The 21252-nt window shown below is 39.0% G+C and overlaps 3 protein-coding genes across 4 annotated transcripts in view; 2 read left to right on the top strand and 1 right to left on the bottom strand.

The window, feature by feature from the left end:
* The window catches only part of LOC144629305 (endosome/lysosome-associated apoptosis and autophagy regulator family member 2-like), a 30850-nt gene extending 25934 nt beyond the window's left edge, over positions 1-4916 (top strand). Inside the window, exons 28-32 of one of the 2 annotated variants that reach the window (XM_078487531.1) lie at positions 66-159; positions 722-798; positions 1488-1596; positions 2470-2550; positions 3081-4916. In XM_078487531.1, the coding sequence (XP_078343657.1) occupies positions 66-159; positions 722-798; positions 1488-1596; positions 2470-2550; positions 3081-3173 (454 nt within the window). In that variant the 3' untranslated portion in view covers positions 3174-4916. The remainder of the gene's footprint in view (positions 1-65; positions 160-721; positions 799-1487; positions 1597-2469; positions 2551-3080) is intronic. The other variant, XM_078487532.1, reaches the window with a different exon arrangement.
* Positions 4917-8223: 3307 nt separating this feature from the next.
* On the top strand, positions 8224-10464 carry LOC144667208 (uncharacterized). The gene is made up of 2 exons (XM_078528613.1): positions 8224-8413; positions 10131-10464. The coding sequence occupies exons 1-2, from the start codon at positions 8355-8357 to the stop codon at positions 10462-10464; spliced, it is 393 nt and encodes a 130-aa protein (XP_078384739.1). The 5' UTR covers positions 8224-8354.
* A 2903-nt stretch (positions 10465-13367) lies between these two features.
* LOC144667209 (fibroblast growth factor receptor 2-like) overlaps positions 13368-21252 on the bottom strand; it is an 82259-nt gene continuing 74374 nt past the window's right edge. Inside the window, exons 17-19 of the mRNA XM_078528614.1 lie at positions 19058-19154; positions 17228-17324; positions 13368-15031 (exon numbers count right to left, since the gene is read on the bottom strand). Coding sequence (XP_078384740.1) covers positions 14747-15031; positions 17228-17324; positions 19058-19154 — 479 coding nt within the window. The 3' untranslated portion in view covers positions 13368-14746. The remainder of the gene's footprint in view (positions 15032-17227; positions 17325-19057; positions 19155-21252) is intronic.

Consider the following 21252-nt stretch of genomic DNA (forward strand, 5'->3'; position numbering starts at 1 on the left):
TTATTGACGCAGTAATAGCTAAGAGTTGATGTTACAGGCCTTGTCTTGTTTATTGATTATTTCAGGCTGTGTCGTGATGGAGTGCCTTTGCCTCCAGTAGAGCACTCAAAGTGTGAACTATGGGAACAGTCCGTTGGCTCGGCTCTGAAGGATTTCAGGGTAGGAGAAATTGTCATTGTCTTTCTTTGGTTTGCCTCAGGCACCAATTTCTAGCAATTTGACCAGATTCTGGCCTACGGGCGGCTGCTGTTCTTCTTGTATCTGCAAGTTGCTTGACGCCATTTTGTCGCCCGTAAAAGCGGGAACTGGGACTGACACAATCTTTACTTCCGGTGTGCCCAGTCCTCTAGGCAGTGAACAACGCAGTATAGCGGTAACCTTCTCTCCTCTCTCCCAGTCGAAAGGAAATAGGCTGAACCATGGACTTAACTTGAAAATAATTAATCTTAGAGACGAAGCAAGCCATGACTCTGGCAATTCAAACAATATGACGATTATGAAAGCAGTGCTTCTTTTATAAAAAGTGCAGAACTTATGCTCGTTTTTTTCAAATTATGCCAAAAATTACGCTAGCAAAATCTATACGGGCCTATTTGTTGCGCTTGCCTTTGCTGTCACATCAATATGGATTGTGTAATAGTGTTATTGTAGGCCTAGAAAATCTCTTGATAAATCAGTGATAAAGTGAATCTGATGATGTGTATGTGTTTTATCTTATCAGATTGGGATTGCTGTGGTAGCTGCTCTTGTTGTCCTCATGATCTGTACCATGTTTGGCCTGTGGTACAAGAACAGAAAGTATGTCAAGTAAAATTTAGTAAAATACCTAAGTGTCTTTTTTTATCTTCATTTAAGGCCTTGACGCGTTTTCCGATTTTATTATCCAATCAAAAACCCAGCAAGAGCACTTAAGGTCATTGCCCTGTATTGCATTGCGCAATAAACAAAATGGCGGCTTTTTTTCTATGCGGCTTAGTCCACGAGAGAAGTAAATTGTCGCTTTCTCGTAAACGAGTCTGGTGACCTATCAATTTTTTCTCATATATTGAGTGTAGTGATCAAATTCTTTCTGCAAAATGAAAACAGATTAATTCTTGTGTTTGAAAAATAAATGATCGCTTAAAACGTGTACTTTGCTAGTACTCGCAGAGGATTTTTAAAGGAAATATATGAAATATACAAGGTCTTCCCGCTCCTAAACAAATCTGGTGACCCCCCTTTTTTATTTCAAAATTTTCTTAAAGTAATAAACCAGTAGGAGAAGTTTGGTTAAAAATCTATGTTCAGTTTTATTTCGGGGCAATGCAGTAATGAAGTTACGTCATGTTGCTTAGTAACATCGGTGACAAAACCGCGGGCTCAAACAAACTAGCAGTTGTTTTTCCGACGGGTGTGAGATCCAAGCTACAACTGCAATCAGATGTAACACAGTCACTATACAATACTGTTACACATCGTGTTAAGTTTTTCATGTTATATCTCGGCAGGTTGACATACAAGTACCATCGCTTGGTTACAAGCAGTGATCGTCCAGGTGAACTGCCTCAGGTTGAGAAATGTGGTGTCGGGGACGACGATGAAGAAGATGAGGAGGAGGTGAGACAATTGTTTGTTTGTCTTTCTGAATATTGTTTTCGTTTTTATGATTGATGAATCTCGGGCGTCTTCGCGTGATTTTCGGAAGTCTTCGGAAGCGTCCTGGTGGTTTTCGATAATCGGCATACTTTAAGTAATGTTTGATACACTTCGGAAGCATTTGGGTGTTCTTTAGTGACAAAGCTCATGAAGTGATAGAGCGGTTTACACTTGGGTGTCGAAAGTAATTAGCATTTGCATTCGTTTTGCATTACTACGCTTAGTGATTGGTTTAAAACTCACGCGCCACTTTCTCAGCCAATCAGAAGTAAAACCAAAACCAATGACATTCTCACGCACGTTTTCCCTCGCTTCGTGCCGACTACATGTATTTGCTTCGAGTTTTGATTGGTTCACTGAATTTTCTGTGTTTTTTTGTGATTGGCAAGAGTGTTTACTTTGGTTTTGGTTTTACGACACTCAATTGAAAACTGCTCTATCAGATAATTTACCTTATTTAATATTCAACAAATGACATAAGTGAGAATGTTTTTGTTATCCTTCATCCGTACATAAAAGATTTCCTGCAATATATGTAGGTTCCAAGATTTGCTTGAAGTCTTGCAAAGCGCTGTATGTATAAGCACAGTTTTCCTACTTGCAGAATGTGTTTCATTAACAAATTGTTGGATATTGAATAATAGAACAATTATCCTAGGCGATTTTCCGCGCGATTTCGCAGGATAATTGTTAATTGGCTGGTAGCTAGGGTGACAATCGACAATTTTTTACATTAGATAACTTCACTGATGCTATTAATTTTCAGATTCATGACTTTATTTTGCTTGCATTAATAGTTTGTATTGGTAGTAATTGACTCGTCCCTTTATGCAGGTTCATTTCAAGGCCGGCAAGGACCGCGGCAAGAAGATTCTTAAAAAGATCAAGGACATGGCCAGTGGAGGGAAGAGGAAGGTAGGATTTACATTTTTGACTTTAGGCTTTGTTAGTACAGTTTTGTTTTAAATACATTCGTCTTTCTTCACCCTTCCCCTCAATTTGTCTTAGGCAAGCCTGTGTCACAGAATTATCAAAAATTGTGTGACATACATGTAGCTTGTGTCACAAATTACCTAAAAATGCGTTACATAGCCCCGCGAAGATCAGTTTGTGTCACAGGATCATCCAAAATAGCGTGACATACAGATGAATCCCCTTTTTGAGACCAGCTTGCGTGACACAGAATCTTCTTCAATTGTGACACACAGTTCTTTCCTCATTTGGAGACCAGCTTGTGTCACAATTTAAAAGTCACCTAAAAATACGTGACCCTAACTAGGCCCTAACCTTATTATAGAAAATTACGATGCATGTAATTATTGTTATTAACGCGTTAATTTTATAACACGTAAATTTTGTTTGCGTTGTTAAAATGCTTCGTTATATTCCTATAATATTAAAGGTATTGCTTTTGTGCACTGTATTTAGTGTTTGTTTTATCCTAGGAGAAAGTCACATTTGATGATGACGATGACGAGTATTTTGAGTCTGTTCACCTGGAGACGGGCAGAGAGGCACTCACAGAAGACTTCCATTAAACAACAGCAAATACAAGACAACAGGCTCCTAAGTAACTGCAGTAAATACATCTTAAGCTCTGATGAATTTAAAACATAAATTGAGTGCCTAGTCCTCACTGACGCTCGACCTACAAGACCCATCCAATAGTCACAGAAACAGTATATTAACAAGTAGCAAGTAGAAACAACCAAATAATAACAAATTAATGCTGTCAAGGATTCAACGAGTCCAAATTCGAGATAGTTTGTCACGTGCCGGGCACAATTTCAACATTGTCGACTGGCGTGACAGTCACTCTGTCTGGCGTGACAATCATCGCTGTCTGGCGTGAAAGTCGTCGCCATCTGACGTGACAGTCAATGCTGTCTTGCGTGACAAATAAGTGGTGTTCTGCTTGACAATCAATCTAGTAGAAATAATTTCCTGTGCCTTAGTTGAAAAGTTGGCAAGTAATGCCATCTGGTGAATTAATCCATACATGATTTGCAAGAAATGGAAATTTTGCTTATATAAAATGCTTAGCTGTATTCATTTTGCGTCAAACGTATGCATTAAGTGGCGGTTTTATTGTTGAAGAAATATAAAACGAGAAGGCTCGAAAATTTTCGACTCCCTCCCCCCTCCTCCCTTCCCGCTTCCTTGCAAATATCTGGACCCACCCCTGGTAGCTGTTAGGGGGCGTTTATTATTTATGAAAGAGCAAAATACGCAGGATGAAAAGGGGTCCAGGGACATGCCATGCTGAAAAAATGGTAGTCCCCCTCCCCCTCTCACCTTTCAACCATAGATAATGAATGGCACACAAGTGCCAACAAGCGCTTAACAGGTTATTCTTCTAGAATTAGATAGCAACCTTAGAGGCATTTTTGTGTGTTTAATTGATTTATAATATATTTAAGCATTTGACTTGCAATGCGTGTTACACGAATGAAGGGATGATTGGACATGATTTTACTCGTAAAGATACGATGGACTCTTCTTTTATTGACTTCGCCTTTAATATGTTCACTTTTATGACCGAACATAATACGGTTGCCCGTTTAATCAGCTACATTTAGATCGCTAGGTGAACGGATACATAGAGTCCCACTGCACAGTTCGTACACAAAGCAAGTGTGGTTATTATGTTTTTGTTTAGTGTGTCACATTAATAAAACGGGTTTTGAAACTTTGTAGAGTAATGAATTTCTCCTTAATGTATTGAATATTTATGTCGCCACAGAAATGTGGTCAATATATTCAGCTTAGTTGTAGAATTAATAAATAACGTGCAAATAAGGCATATCACGGGGAATTTTCGCATCAAGTAAGAAATATGTAAAATTTAATATGAAATAACTGCGCTGTTATCTTTGTATGTGTGGCAGCCATTTTTGAACTTTTTAAACGCGGTTAATTGATGCGAGGACTGGAACTGAAAAATTGCTTGCGGACACGGTTTCCGAACGTTGCTCGATTCCAGACCCCCTTCATGCCAGCGGCGTTTAAAAAAATTAAAGAGATGAGTCGAAAAATGGCCGCAACGCGAGCAAGAACTTCCGTAATTTGATTGGCAGTTTTACAGTTAACCGGTTAAGCTGCATAACAGCAATTTCATATTTCCATGTTTTAGGATAAGGGCGAAAAAGTAATTTCAAAAATCAATTTTAAAACCCAGAAAATAGCACCGAATTTCTTGCAATTTGTAATCTGTAATATTCAGTGTATCGCTTATGTAAACTTGCTTTGTTTTCAAATAAAGTGTTGAGTAGTTTAAAATACGACGTTTTCGTGTTATCTCGGTTTCCCTGCAGCATTACATTCTCCCAACGTCATTAATTTTTTTTTTTGCTAGTGATTTTAACTTTCTTTTGGGTGGGGGGGAGGGGGGTGGATGTTTTTTCCAACAAAATTCTCCGTATTGCTTACTTCGCGAACTCTACACTGATCCTATGAATTTCGCACCAAATTTAGTGTGCTTGTAGGGAAGACCTGGTATTCGGTAACCTGCGATCAGGCGGTTTTTTTTCTCCTTCTTCAGAGTGGGAAGTAGGGAGAGCATGATCTCAGGTTAGGAATAAGGTTGTGTAGAATGTTCTGCCGTTTGAAATGCTTTCGAGAAACAAAGCTTAGGCGAGAACATTGGTTCTCGCGGAATGCTCTGGACAACCACAAAGTCCTGGGAGGACTTGCACGGGGATGCTCGTCGGACATTTGAAAGCGAGATCAATCTGTGCATGGCTCAAGCTTTATTGGCCTCTAAAATATGCCATTTTTATGCCTGATCGGCCTACACTGCCAGCATCATCATCATCATCATAAACTTTATTTAAGTGTCAATGGTATTTAGCTAAAGAGCTAATTGAGGACACTAAAATAAATATACAAATATAAAAATACTAATATTATACAAATAGATATAAAATATAAAAACACTAATATTATATAAATAGATAAATAGATATAAAATATAAAAATACTAATATTATAAAATAGATATATCGATAGATAGTTAAAATGACACAGATATGTTTTTAAAATTTCAATAAGTTAAAAATGATTACAAGATTACTAAAATTAGTTACATTATTATATTGTGCAAGCGTAGCATCTGCAATGTCCGTCCAACACATCAGTAATGTTACTGCCCCGAACTGCTTTTTTGAATTCAAAAAGGCTTTTTTTGTTACGAAGATCTTTATCTACTTTGCCCCACAGATAGGGACCTAAATACCTAATACTATGTTTACCATAATTTACAGTGTTGAACCTAGGTATTGGAAAATCGCTACTACGCAAATCATAATTCTTAGATTGTTTATAAAATATGTCAGAAATGTGTTTAGGTGCCAGTAAATTTTTAACCTTGTACATTAATATCAATATGTCTTGTAGTCGTCTATTTACTAAACTAGGAAGCTTTGCCTTACTTAATAATTCTTCATAGGATGTCGTCTTGCTATTATATACTGCACGTAGTGCTCGCTCTTGTACCTTTTCTAGTTTTCTAGTGTCAGATGCTTTGCAGAAATGCCACACAGTATGACAATACGTGAGATTAGGTAGAATTGCCGCTTTGTATAGTTGGAGCTTGGCTTCTGTAGGGATCATCTTTCTAAGGCGTACTAAGACACCAACTTTCTTGCTTGCCTGTTTACATATATCACTTACATGTTTACTGAATTTAAGCTTATCATCCAATGTAACCCCAAGCAATTTGAGGTCTGGGGTAGACTTATGGTATATCCATCAATGTTTACATTTATGAGCTTGTCGCTGTTGTTCCCTCTATTTATCAGCATTGCATTGTACTTGTCATAGTTTCCCTTCAGAAAATTGTCCCCATACCATCTAGATATTGTTTGTCCCTCGTCATTAAGTGATTGTTCGACATATTCTACTGAATTTCCCGCTACGTATAGCTGGTGATCATCCGCATACATCGATAGACTTGCATTGTTCACTGTGTAAGTCATATCATTTTGGAAGATGTTCCACAGAATGACGGTGTTTTTATACAGTCAACTCTCTCTTAACGGACGCCTCCATAAGACGGACACCTGGTGATGATCCCTGCCGTTTCTCAGTCATTTTACTGTAACTAACCTCCCTATAAGACGGACACCTCTCAAAGACGGCGTCTTAGAGAGGTGTCCGTCTTATAGGGAGTTTAGTTGCAATAAAATGACTGAGAAACGGAAGGGATCTCCGTTGTCGGTCAGACGGACAACGGACGCATTGAAACCGTCTTCGGACACCTAAGAAGTGTTCTTTTTTAGTTAAAAACACTTCAAAACTTCGTGTGGACATAAAACAAAGTTAGTCAGCGCCTTAAGGAAACCCAGCTTACTCGCCAAAAACAATCCACTTCAACGGATTACTTTTCTGCCTCAATGTGTGGGCATCAAAACATCGTTTTCTACTTACAGTGTTACAGTTTGTAAAAGTCGTGTATTCACCGTGCATAGCCGTTCACCTTTATTATATTTATGCGCTACTTTGACCATGCAAAATCTCAATAGCAAAGCGCGCAAGTGACTTTACGACTCAGACAAGACTCAGACAAACAAACCGAAATGGCGGACGATTTTCCTAACACACTTTCTAAAACAGCCTAGATTTCTTTTATTTCTCTCAGAACACGCCGATGTTTTCTGGTGGGATTATATTCATTTGCATTCTATTTTTAGACCTCGCACGCTTCGCTATTACTCAGCACTACACAAAAGTTTCCGTTGCGGACCTATGGTTCTTGTCCGCACTCCAGCCAATCTTTGGTCCAGAGTGCACCGGCTCCCAACCAACGACCAACCGCTGAACGAGAAGTTGGCCGACTCTGGGCACGAGTTCACAGCGGTCAAACGCAAAAGTTGACGTCACATCCGGTCTTCGCCGCCTCGAATTTTCGACTTGAAAGTGGGCAAACTTTTGTAAGAAATTGTTAAAGAAATAGTAAGGTGAAAGAAAAGTTCAAGCTGGGACACTCAGTGAAGATGAATTATCAAATTTCCAATCCGTAAGCGGCGTATAAACCTTAACTTTCCAGGGACGGCGTTAACTTTTGGCTTTAAAGCGAAAGTTTCGAAAAATTTAAGACTTTGTATGGAAAATTTTGGCGGCAATTACACAGGAACTGCGCACGCGCGCTACGTTTGACCGCTGTGAGGGGCACGAGCAGGGCACGAGCCACACATCGGTCAAACGCAGCGCGCGTGCGCAGTTCATGTGTATTTGCCGCCAAAATTTTCCATACAAAGTCTTAAATTTTCCGTAAACTTTTGCTTTAAAGCCAAAAGTTAACGCCGTCCCTGGAAAGCTAAGGTTTATACGCCGCTTATGGATTGGAAATTTGATAATTCATCTCCACTGAGTGTCCCAGCTTGAACTGTTCTTTCACCGTACCATTTCTTTAACAATTTCCTACAAAAGTTTGCACACTTTCGAGACAAATTCTCAGAAAAGTTCGAGGCGCCGAAAACCGGAGGTGACGTCATTTTTGCGTTTGACCGCTGTGTGGGGGGGCATGAGTGGGGCACGAGATTGAACTCGAGCGCGCGCGAGCATCAGACGCAACTTAAACAAATCTCATTGGCTGTTTTTTGCACGCGCATCTTTCTCTTTGTTATGTCATAAAGGAAAGTTTTTCAGTCGCAAAACAAATCCGTTTGCTTCAGACGTGTTTTTGCAAAGAGAGAAAATAACTTATTAAACTGCTCAAAATGGGTATCGCTTGGAGTTCTTACAAAGAAAAGAGAAAGGAGAAAAAGGAACTTAAAAGGTTTGACCGTTATTTCGTTGTTTTTGTTTGCGATGTTCGAAATCAACGAAAATAACCGACGCGCCACGCACCGTAAGAAAGAAAATATAAAGTAAGAAAAGTTTACAATCAGAACTTCGTTCTCACACAGCGTTTTTACCGAATGCGACGGACAAACAACGTTAAGTAATCACCTTCTGCTCGTATCTATTCAATGCGCGTTTTTGGTGGTAAATGTCGCATTTCAGAAAAAAAAATTTTAGATTTGCTGCGTAGCACTCCAACTGGATGATAAAAATAGTGAAACCTTTATTGGGAGTGCCTTTGAGATATTACCAAAAAAGTCAGGCTTGTTCAAAACGTCGTGCTACTGCCGTGTCGAACTCAAATTAATTTGTCCTGGTAGTGGAACGACGATAGCACGGCAATGGTTTTAAACGTCGAACTTTTAATAAACTTTAATACAGTCGCGCCAAATTTAAATTATTTCAGTCACAACAAAAAGCTGCGCAAAATAACTTTAAACCAAGTCGCGCTACTGCCCTGCCGCACGGCCGAGGCCTGCCGTGCTAATTAGTCATGCCGAACTTAATTCAGCTTGCCGAACTGAATGAATGAAAACGTCGTGCTATCACCGTGCTTTTAAGACGATTTGGGGATTTGGGGACGACGGTGCTTCAGACGATTTGGGGATAGCCTATTCATCAGTGTTTGTAGATGTCTCAAATATAACACGGATTTGTCTTTGAGACATTTACAAATACTGATGAAAAGGTTACATCCCCAAAACCTCTGACTGTTTGTGTTCTTACAGTATTTCAAAGGCACTCTCAATATACGTTTCACTTTTTTGTCATACTGTATTTCAGTACGGCGATAAAAATCAATTTGTTTACTGCACAAAGAAAACCGAGTTTACCTTGAAATGTGAGAAAGAGTCCGCGTTCGAGTAAAGTACATAGCCATTGCTGTAAGCGACTAGGAGTATTTCTTGTATGAGATGCTAGTCTATTGTAGGGTTACCCTCTAGCAATAAATTTGGCGGTACCTATTTTTACACCTAGTGTGTGTGAGAAGAGATACACTCACGTAAGAGTAAAGTCGGTCCTTACCACAAACCATCTAGCAAATCAAATCACGTGTCTTCAGAGCCATTTGTTTCTCGTGCCCAGGCCGAGTCAGCCGGGTAAGAACAAGTGGCTTATGGGAAGAAAATGGCCACAATCACGATGACCGTAGCCCAGGGCTCTAACTCGGTCCATTCGATCCAGAATAAGCCGATTTATCAGTAGGCTTTTGAGCCTGTCGTACTGCTAAGCAAAATTACTTCTTACCGAACACTAGATTACTGGTAGCACCCCCCTGAACTAGAAAAAGTTTGCAAAAATAAGAAAAGAAAAAACATTAAACGATACAATTTTAAGCCCCTTTGAATTTAAACAACCATGTTCTCAAGGCCTTCTACACTTTAAAGTGGCTCTGGGCACACATGATTTGAATGGCTAGATCTTTTAACAAAAACAAATTTGATGCTAGGCAATCAAAACATTTTGAAAACTCGTAGCCGAAAAGACCCTTGGGACGACGTTGGAATTTGAAATTTTGGGCTCCATTTCCACGAGCCAGCCGCTTTCCCAAGGCACCCTATCTCTTCAATTTGGCATCTTATCGTTATAGTTCTTGGTAGATTATAATAGAAAAAAAGCTTTATTAACATGCCGTTTGTCATTTCCTATAGGAAGCAGAGGCTTCGCAGTTCCTTGATAAACTCCGAGAAGCCAAAGTTGTTAAAGATGAAAGCTCAAATGGAGCAACAAATCCAAGCTCTCGAGGAACAGATTATCCTCGAAAAACATGCACTGATTGACAGAAGCAACAGGCTTCAGCAGCTGGTCAAGTGTTTAAGCTCTCCTGAAATCAACAAACTGGCAGAGCAAAGAGCAACCTCGTTCCCAGGGAACGAGTCTGGACAAAGTGAGGCACCAGACCTCCCGCAATCAAATGACTCTGAATCACAGACATTGATGCGTGAAGCCTGTCAGTTTACACAGTTTATGAGGGGGCATAAATAATAAAAATAATAATAATAATAAAAAAAAATAAATGGTGTTTATAGTGGTCATGCACTTAGCTTCATATCTCTACGAGATAGCTAGTTTACAGGCATGCCACTGAAACAGAGGAAACAAATATTTTTAAATGAACATAACAAGGTTAAAAATACCAACTGGCAGGAGGCAGACCAGTTGGCTATATACAAAGCGTGGTCGAGGATTTGAACTCGGGACAACCGAGAAACAAATCCAGCTAGTGGCTAGGGCAGGTCTTGAACCGGGGACCTTCCTTTATATATCCTTTTATAATATATATAGGAGTCTACGCGCGCTCTGATTGGCTAAAAACCTATGTTTTATTAAAGAAATAAAAAACGCACCCGAGTGCATTGTTGAGTTATATAAGCACGTGGGAATTTTTAAGAACACGAGAGAAGTGCATAGAGAAGCACGAGGCGCAGCCGAGTGCTTCTCGCACTTCTCGAGTGTTCTTAAAAATTCCCAAGTGCTTATATAACTCAACAATGCACGAGGAGAAAGTTTTTTATTTCTTTTATGAAATGTTAAAGAAATTGCGCGCGCTAAAACTCGTGACGTAAGCAGCGTGCATTATTTATGGGTTAGAGACTGTTGTGAGTGTTTTGTTGACAAATACACGCACGCGCTGGCCGCACAATGAACGAGAAATTTTCAATACTGCACGAGGCGTAGCCGAGTGCAGTATTGAAAATTTTGAGTTCATTGTGAGGCCAGCAAGTGCGTGTATTTGTCAACAAAACACGAACGAACAGACTCTAACCCTTTTAATATACAATCTGAGTGCGCGCGTGGATTTTGGACAGTGAACGAAGATTGTATATTAATTACCTACTAGAAGATGGTGTTCCATGTTCTATTTAACAAATAGATTCCATTTTGCCGTGCGTCTGTTCAGTTATAGATCACAGATGACGTCAAAATGTGGTATGAACAGAGAAGTGGCCCACGAGGCGCTAGCCGAGTGGGTCACTGATGTTCATACCACATTTTGACGTCTTCTGTGATCTATAACTGAACAGACCCACGGCAAAATGGAATCTATTTGTTTTATATAATAACACAAGACTTCAGCACACTTCAGTGTGAGCAATGCCGCCGTAAAGATGAGCTAAGTTGTTTTGATTTAACTATTAAGTTTTCGTTAACACGAAGCACTGTTATAATCCGATTAATTAAATAAACAGAAAAATGGTCAATTGAAAGTCAATGAAAACTCTAACCTTTATTCCGATTTGGAAAGTTGTTCAAATCTGTAAACATAACCGAAGCGTTCAACCACAATTCGTTTGTTTCCCGTGGCATCGTCCAATTGCACAACATCGGTCAAACTTTCATAAAGATTTCGGATAATTTCTCGAATAATTCACTGTCTTTTTCAAGCTTGTTTCGCCCAGTTAAATGCTTCGAAAGGTGAACGATGCTTGGCGTATTGTTTCTCACTGGACATTTGTATTAAATTAAGCTGAACTTTTTTGCTTTGTTGTGGCCTCGCAAGTTTGAAAAACTTTGCCGACAACTATGATCTGGACTATGAGCTCTAATCACGCGCGCGAGTCACACCACCGCGTGACGTCATCCATGAGTCTGTACTCTGATAGATCATAAGTAAGAACCAATCAAAATGCGCGTAGAATTCAGGTTATTATATAAAAGAAAATAATGCACGCTTGAGGTCTATAAAAGCTGCTAGTGGATGCCCGAGCCATAAGGCGAGGGCATTCAGCTGCTTTTCTAGACCTCAAAAGTGCATTATTTTCTTATAGGACATAGGAAAACCATCTTCTAGTGGGTTTAGAATATAGCATTAAAAAGAGCACAGAATTGACTTACAAGACTCGCGGCCGCTTACGGCATTTACAAACGCTCGCAACATTGGTAAAAGTGAAAGTTTAGTTTATTCTTTTCTTTGGCGGCTTCTTTATAAATAAACCAAGATACCATTTCATTCATATTTTTTATTTAAAGTCCTTTCTCCGACTACCAAAAGATTCTTACAAAGCCTACAAATCTAGTTGAAATATTTACGCATTCAAGTTTGGTTAAGCCTACTTCAATTTCATTCAAATGAAAAATTTCCATGCGTTCGTTTCGCAGCAAGTTTTCCAAATTCGCCTCTAATTTCGATTTAAAAAGAACAAAAGTGGAGTGTTCTGTCTTCAGGTTTCTTACCTCAAAGCGTTTCTAGAGTCCGGCTTGTTTTGCTAAATAATTTCCAATCAATTTCGGGCAGTTCACGGCAAAATAGTGGCGTACACAACTCCAAAGAAAAACAACAAATTTCAACGATTCTTTCTTCATCTGTCGCTTCCTTTGTCACTGTCTTACTTCCATTTAAGCAGGTAAAACGTTTCTGATAAAAACTTGCTGCTTAAAAGCATACTTTAAACAACAAAACAAGAGAATAGAGGCGAAGTCGACGAAGTCGTTCACCGAAATTCGACAAACAATTTGCACATCCGGGGTACCGGGCTTCTATAGTTTTCAGCTATGTTCTATTAAAAATAATGCCCGCTAGAATTCCATTGCGCGTATACAGCGGCTATATTCTAATCTGTCATAAAACACTCAAGGCATTTGAGAACACTCGAGAAATGTAGAAAACATTCGCCTGCGGCTCATGTTTTCTACATTTCCCTCTTGTTCTCAAATGCCCGTCGTGTTTTATGACAGTATAAAACATGGCTTAGGCTTCTTTATTTGTTAAATAAAAAGAGTATGGTAAAAGGGGAAGTCATTTTGGTTTTATCGTATCGCAGTAAAAAGAGTGTGCTCTGTCCCATCTTCCCAATGAAAATTTGCCCAAATCCCAGTTCCCATTTTACCTTTTTAGGCCTTAAAACGAAATCGAACCTTGAAAGAAGTAATACAGTCCATTTTTTTAATTTAGTTTTTATTAAGCTCTTATAGTCAAAGTGTTTTACACAAAATTAATTCAAATAATCACTACTAAATCTTTATAGCAAGCTGAGAAATTAAGCCATTACAATCGAACTAGGACGTCCTCCAGTGGCGAAGTTGTTTTGTGCCAAGCAAAATAAATTGCTATGAGTAAGTGAAATTTTTTTCTTTAGCACGCATCTACAAAATGTCTAAGAAAAGTCATCTTTAGCTTAAACAACACTCTGCAACAATTTATGCAATAATACTGGCTTGACCAGTTTACGAAAGTTTAAGTTTTTTGATTTTTATTGTTTGTTTTTTCTGTCAGTAGCATGATATATACTGTAAACAACAAAGCACAATCGTGTGCGGCAAACGAGTACTTTTAATATGTACTCAGAATAATAATAATGAGTAGATAGTGTTATTAGAGATAACACTTTTATCTAAAAGGGTGTTATCTTGCAATCTAAGCTAAAACTAGTTATCCCGGGAAAAAACTTAGCGGTGTCTTGCATACTTTTTACGAAATGATTAATCAAACAGCAATAGGCTTTGTGAAACGCTAGAAACAATTATATTATTTAGATAATAATTTCATCTTCGTTACCTGAAGATCCATTTTTTATGAAAATTTAAGTTATGCGTTTCTAGAAAGCGGTATAATCGTCACTATCAGGGACGTCGAAACATCTCAACGTTTCCTTACGCGTACGAAAACTTGTAGCTTTCGTACTTTCAATAATAAATTGAGATTAAATATTATATTGTTGCGGTTTGCACTATGAAATTACTACAGTATCATTATTTCCGCCTTTTCGGGCCGTTTTATCGATATAATATATCAGCTAAGTACCTCCTTGCTGCTAAGTTCCGATGTTTGCAGTCGAGGAAATGGCCACGTTTTTAAGTCACTTTTATCTTAACACAAACTAAAAGTTCCCTACAAAATAGCATGTCGCCACAGAGGCTAAAAATGGCTATCATAGTATAATAACCCATCGTTTAACAGTTTTATCTGTGAACAGTAAGGCAACCTCATTAGCATTATGATAGTTTCCGTAGCTTTGCCCCCTTTATATGTGCAATGTAATAACTATTTTCTTTCTCTATGAAGCAGGACATTTTTACACACGTTAGGCTTATTTTGTACGACAGCCGAGTTACATCTATACGCTAGGCCAAACAAACTAAATACATATTATTCCACGGAACAAATTCTACTCTAAGTTTCAGCTAAGGGTTAAGAATGCAGCTAATAATTCAGCTTAGGTTGTTTTATGAGTTGGAAATTTTTAGCTTTATTAGAGGGGTATTTCTGTTTTCTTTATCATTAGGCCACTCCTTTACTGGTTTTCTTGTCATGCAGTCTTAGCTAATCCTATCCCGTTGCTGCTCCTGCACATGCCGATGCTGCTGCGCATGCGGCTGCCGCTCCGTGCTCATTCTCCATGGCCAGTTCTTCTTGAGCCTGATCAGCTGCTGCGCATGCGGCTGCCGCTCCTTGCTCGTTCTCCAGTTCTTCTTGAGCCTGATCAGCTGCTGCGCATGCGGCTGCCGCTCCTTGCTCGTTTCCCAGTTCTTTAGTCTGCTCAGCTCCAATATCTTCAACGTTTGAATATTTCTCAGGCTTGTATTTGTCCATGTCCAGCACTTGAAGGTATGTCTGAAATGATTTACAAAGCAGTCGGTAGTTTACATTATTATACAATGCTTTTGCTATCTCTTTTAGCCAATTTTATAAGATAAAGGAACTCTGTTTATTCCAGATGGCGCTATTTCATTGCGTCATATTTACAGCCGTGACATTTATGTATGAAGGTATGACACGATTCTTTCTATCTTCTTTCATCGGAAAATGGCCGATATCGTCACAACGACAAAGTTGCTGGTAGTTTTTGCAAGGTTGTCAGGGCGAAGTAGCGAAGTTCCGCCAAGAGTGACTGCTCAATGTCAGCTGTTTTAAGTTATTTTAATGTACAAAAATTTCCCATGGGGAGATGGAGGGGGTTCGGCGAGAGGGTAGGTCATGAATGCACGAGGCCACGGTGGAAAATACGAGGTTTCCCGATAAAGCTCACTCAAGTAGGTAAGGTATATTGCGTGCTTAATAAGCCTGTGAGCTATGCTGGCTAGCAGGGGCCCGTTTCTCGAAGGTCCCGAAAAGCCATAGCAAAATCTCAAACCTTATAATTAAAGAGCTGTTTAATTCCATGATGTTTTTCATATGAACAGAGGTTTCCTTCATACAAAGTTTCAGGCCTATACACTTCTCTGTTTTTAGAACACAGATAATTTAAAATCGGTAATATTTCGAGGCTTTCGAGAAACGGGCCCCAGGGCCCTAACTCCTAACAGGTGAAGCAATGCTAGATTTAGGCCATCCAGGTTTGGCTTTGGGTGTGTGGCCAGTCACCCCAACCCCGTAATAATGCCACTGATTACAATACCCCAAAAGCGGCCTTACGGCGAAGAAACTGTTGAGTGATAAGAATAATTATTACCGAAAATACCTTAGGAAAACCCTTCAGTTTCCCAGCCAAACCTATTAATAAGAAGCCGGGATTTAAACAGTGCATGTGTAATGCGTGACCAGCATTAAAAATTTACCTTCTTGAATTTCAAAGGTATAATAATAATTAATTTAATTTCCTTTTTTTGTAGTCGCTTTCGCTTTCTTCGTCACAAGAGTAGAAGAGACAACACTCGATGCCTGAGATTTTTTGTCGCCATATTTGCTGAGAGAACGGAGTCGAGTACGGAGCCTTCTAACTAGTAAACATCGCGTTCTTATGCTTGTGCGACCTTGTGCTTATGCTTATGCTTATGTCAACGTTCGTTTTTACTTGGCACAAACTGCTTGTGCTTACGTTGCTAGTGAGAACCAGACTTTACGCAGCTTTTCGTTGGCTTCTTCAATACAAACGCAGACGATCGTCGAATGAATCAGAATGAAAGTCGGCGAATTCTTTTTTGCGGAAATTGTGTGGGAAAAGAAGCTGAAGAGCACCTGCGTACTCTGGTCGACTATGGATAATTTTCTTCTGGTTTGAGATAAAGGAGCAGAAACATCGTGCATGATATGATGGGTTACTAAGAGAAACACTTTAATTTATCATCACTGAAGCATCAGTGTCGAAACTTCTCACTTGATAGTTCCCGAGAATTCGTCCTCGATTTGAAATGTATTCCCGGTATCTTGGAATATATCAATGGAAAAATACACTTACTCACAAACAATACATTTCTTAATAAATTTAACCCATTGACTCCGGAAGATTTAAAAAAAAACACTATTTTTTGGACATTTTTGACATTTTGGGTTCAGTTATGAGCCAATTACCAATTGCAACATGAAGGCATGTCTTTCTTTCCACTAGAGTTTTATGACATTTTTGCTCTGGCATACGCTAAAGGCTTAGGCTTTTCGTTTTTTTCTCGCTTTTCCTTTTTGTTCTTTTCTTATCTTTTTGCTGCAGTTGTTAGCCTTCCACTGGGCTAGCTTGCAGTTCAGAAATTTCCGAGAAAGCGCAATCCAAACAGGAAATACTCGCGATTGAGAAGCCAAGGGGGATTGAGGCAAATTCTCCTACGAGTTTTTCACTTAAATTTCCAAGCATTTTTGTGGGTATGTCAAGCACAATTGACCCACTCACTCTAATTTGGGCATCATTGGAAAGACCTTTTCCTCCTGCAGAGTTTGAGTATAAGTGATGCCTTTTGTTGATCAGAGATGATGACATCACAAGTGGAACAAAGAGCAATGTTCGTCACGGGAGCCAATGGGTTAAAGTTTATATATTAACAAATATTTTTAATATATTTTATATACACTGTATTGTCCAAAATGGCAATAACAAACCTCTTCGCGGATATATGAATCCATTGCTTGTTGAAGCGAAACAAATGGAGGGCGGTCAGATGGGGCTTGATTCCAGCAATTAGCCATTTGGTCATACCTAAATGTAAACAATTATGCCTTCTATTAAATGCTGTGATTTCCAAGCGCGCTTTAGGGGGCAATTTTGGGCTATACACAGCACAGCCGTTGATGTGTCATTCATTCATATATCACAATATCACTTTTTTAATGGCTGGTTACTCTATGGTTTTCTTTGATATACTGGGGTGTATTTTACGGAAATAATAGTAATTGGTATACAACAGCTTAATACTAGGCTAGATGCAAACAAACACGCGATTGTACCTTAATAACTGACATTGAAATTTTCACCAGTATTCTGGCTTTCAGAAAACCACTGAAATTTAAAATTGATTGGTGGTATTTCAAAATGAGGAATCGTAGCGGTCATACTAATGCCGTCAACTACAGTAAGCTCTGACTAGATTCATTTACATGCACGTCCGACTCAGAGGTCCGACACAAAGGAAGTGAGTGATTGTGGTGAATATTGCAGTCACATCAACGTAGTTAACTACAGTTATTTTTGGTTGTAAATAAGTTTTGGGTTTCCTTATTAAATGTTCATCTTGCCGTCGTGTTTCCTAGAGATATATTTGCTTGTTTGATTGTTTTCTAGAGAAATCATTGATAAGGTAAAATGTTGCTTGCAAATCGTTTCAGCTATAGAATTCTATACCACTACTTTATTTTATTACCATTAGTTTAGCTCTCACTTATTTTTTGTTTAACCTTTGTCGTTCTGGGACAGGCCCTTCGTTGACTGTTCATTTGAGTAACAAAGGAGTCGGGTGTCTCATAGTAGAATAATTGTTATCAAAGTTTCGCTTTTGCTCGCTAGGCTACACGTGATGTTTCCCAGAGAAATGGAAAAGACTGCATCCTGATTGGCTTCTCTTTTGTTGACTAAAGTCTAACCCATGCAGCCTCGGGTTCTTTGGATTACCGGAGCGTCAGCCCCCTCCCCATAGGTTCATAGAAGAGGTTACACGACTGAAATAACTAACAAAACTTGACTTTTCCTTAACCTAAGACATTAGCCTTGACGTGACCAAAATTACTATCTGGTCACTTTCTATAGAGGGATTTAAGTATTTTATTATTTAAATAAGAAAGCCGGCAAATATTATTAATATACGTTCTATTATCTTTGTCATGGTAGATCTCTTTAGACAGGAATAATTACCACCACCATGAGTGGGTCAGGAGACGTAGAACATTATAGGACTTATAGAAATCGTGTGCGAGGAGTAAATGAGAGTTTTTAACTTGCACAGCAGAGTCAGAAACGCCACTTCTTGGTATAAAAGGAAAAGAGGCTGGAGTCGAGGTTGGTACCAACACAGTGTATATCATTTTTTTTCTTAGATATTCTCCATTTTGCGATTTGTCTTCATCCTTTGTACCCGGTGTATCGTTATAAGTCTATTTTTTCATAATACAAAAACTTTGAAAATAAATGTAGCTAGACGAATGACACAAGAAGATACGAAATATAGAACTATCATTATATTACTCAGATCTTAAAGGACTTTCAAGTGGGTTTGATTTATTTTTCGCGTCATTCATGGCCAATCCTATCCAGATTGTAAAGTGGGGGTCTAGGGAAGAGGAACCAACTTTTACTTTGCTTCAACGACCTGGCCACGTTGTTGTTGTCATCATTCCGACATAAAGACACTGAATGCTACAAACCCCTTTCATATCGCTTAATTTTTACATACAAATAATCACGCTGGTTTGTGTTTATATATATTTCACCAAACTTACAAGGTGGCGACAACATGTGGGGGTTTTGGCATCCTATAACCATTGACAACTTCTGCAATGACCTTGCCTTCCGACCATCCGGGATATGGAATGCCTCCTGTTGAGAGATACAATGTCCTATTACTGTAGGATAGCGAAGTAAACAGACAGAAATTAAGGCCAGTATTTTATTGAAGACGCTCTTCGCTACAGCAGTAATTATGTTACCGCCGCAAAACAGTTATTTTAAAATTTTATTCGAAATTGACATTTCGTGTATGATGACATGAGGTATTATGTCGAAACTCTGTAACACTGATTGGTGCACATGGTTTTTGGCTGCAAAATTGGCGAGAGAAGTTTGACCATTTAAAATTGTTAAAAAAAACTAGTGTTGTCATTTTGCAAGTTCTCCGTGCGTTAACAAAGTACGGCAAGTTTTTCGAAATTGGTCCTCCTTCGAGGCAAATTGGAACGAGCGAATTGAAGAATTTGGATTTAGGCGTGGAATTTGAGTCCTCAACGTACAAGCCCGGGCGTAGAAGTCTGCCCAGTGAATGACTTTGGTACCCAATTTTTATGAAAATGTAGTTATTTCAGTTGATCTCCGAAATGCATTTCCTAAGAAGGAAGTGACCCACTCGAGGAGTAAAAAGAAAGACGACCGCGCCCATCAGACGTGGAGCTGACTAAAGTCGCTGGGACTCAACGGCATTTTCATTGCTTTTTGGTACTTGTTGTTTCGCTGAAAATACGGCATAGTCCAAAGGGTGCCCATATGGGTGTTTGCACTAGGATTGGCTGGACTGTCACTGGTCGCTTAGCTGGTCATGTTCGGGAATGTGAATCAGTTTGTAAAGTTCAGATAGCAAATCCGGATGAGGAACTCAACGAAACCGTAGAAACGTGTTGGCCAGCAGAGAACTTTGGTCGCCAAATACTCCAAAAGCTTCAATAAAGAAACGAGTGCTCCAATCGGAGAGTGTAGTGTTTGAAATACATGTAGCAACTAAGATTGACACCTGTACACCTGTATTAAGCCGAAGCGGTTACGGTTTGACCATAAATAAATGCAACACAACATTGTCCTCCCTTGGGCATGACGATAAGTTAATTTTACTGGCTTATCGCATTGCATTACTGTTGATGACAATTTAAATCGTGGATTATTTCGCAATGTAGTGATTTCAGTTTAATTTTCGTTATAATCACAATATGCGAAATTTTCGCATATTTCCCTCCTCCAACCATTTGACTGCTTATAAACTTAGCTGACTACAGACCGTCCGAAAATCCAACAGTGAAACAATGTCACGGACAAGAAATCACAATGAAAATCGAAAAGATGGGCAATACAATCAAAAAGTATTTCTCTGCAGTTGAATAACAATAGTTGACAAACCAGTACAAAGTGGACTGGGAAATCTTCGGCCATTAAACTCTTCCAACTGACGAAGCCAGACCTATATAACCGTTCGTTAGTTCACAGTGCAGCCACAATTTCTACGTTAAAAAACAGAAAACCGCGGTAAACGTTTTCCTTTTTTCAACAGATGGAATTAGCAGTGAAGAAGTATCGTTTTTTGCACTGCGAAGATTTTACACGGCACTCTCTCAACGAAAGTTTCATTCATGGAAGGAAATACTTGGGAGATGTACAATTTGCGTGACAGATTGTTGATGTCCGGAAAAGGTCATGTTGCTTTAATATAAATTCGGAAACATTCACATTTATGTTTGACAAATCAAAGAAACTTCACTTGCCAACTCGCTTTTTGACATGTTTTTGCTGTTTAACCGGGTGGGGGTCTGGTGCCCCCCGGTTCATAATCTACCCGGCGTTTTTTTTTTTTTTTTTTTTGTCGGTAGGGCATTGAAGGTCACGAATGTTGATTGGCTTAAAACTGGTCATCTTTCATCACCCACTTGAAATTGCCTCAATGGGGCAAGGGGAATGGGACGGAGGAAATGTTTTAAATTACTTGCCACTTGAGGGATTAAAATTACGTGCGTTATACGCGTTTTCCATGTGTTTAACTTAACAATAAATCATCGTTTAGACCACAGTGCAAAATAGAATTGCTGCTAAGTTGGAAATGACCAGTACGAGATATAAATGAAAGAGTCACGTTATATTTTATGAGTTTTAAAAGTAAAACGAAAACAACTCTGATATATCCACCTTCAAAGTCTTCAAAAGTGATCAATGTGCCTTT

This window comes from Oculina patagonica, chromosome 10, assembly GCF_052425735.1.
Source record: "Oculina patagonica isolate OP01 chromosome 10, crgOcupat, whole genome shotgun sequence".
NCBI classification, from domain to species: Eukaryota; Metazoa; Cnidaria; class Anthozoa; order Scleractinia; family Oculinidae; genus Oculina; species Oculina patagonica.

Bases quoted from the DNA above. Each gene is read 5' to 3' on its own strand.
- LOC144667208 (XM_078528613.1), top strand. From the start codon at position 8,355: ATGGGTATCGCTTGGAGTTCTTACAAAGAAAAGAGAAAGGAGAAAAAG. The intron at 8,414-10,130 runs GTTTGACCGTTA...CATTTCCTATAG, and splicing joins GAGAAAAAGGAACTTAAAAG to GAAGCAGAGGCTTCGCAGTT.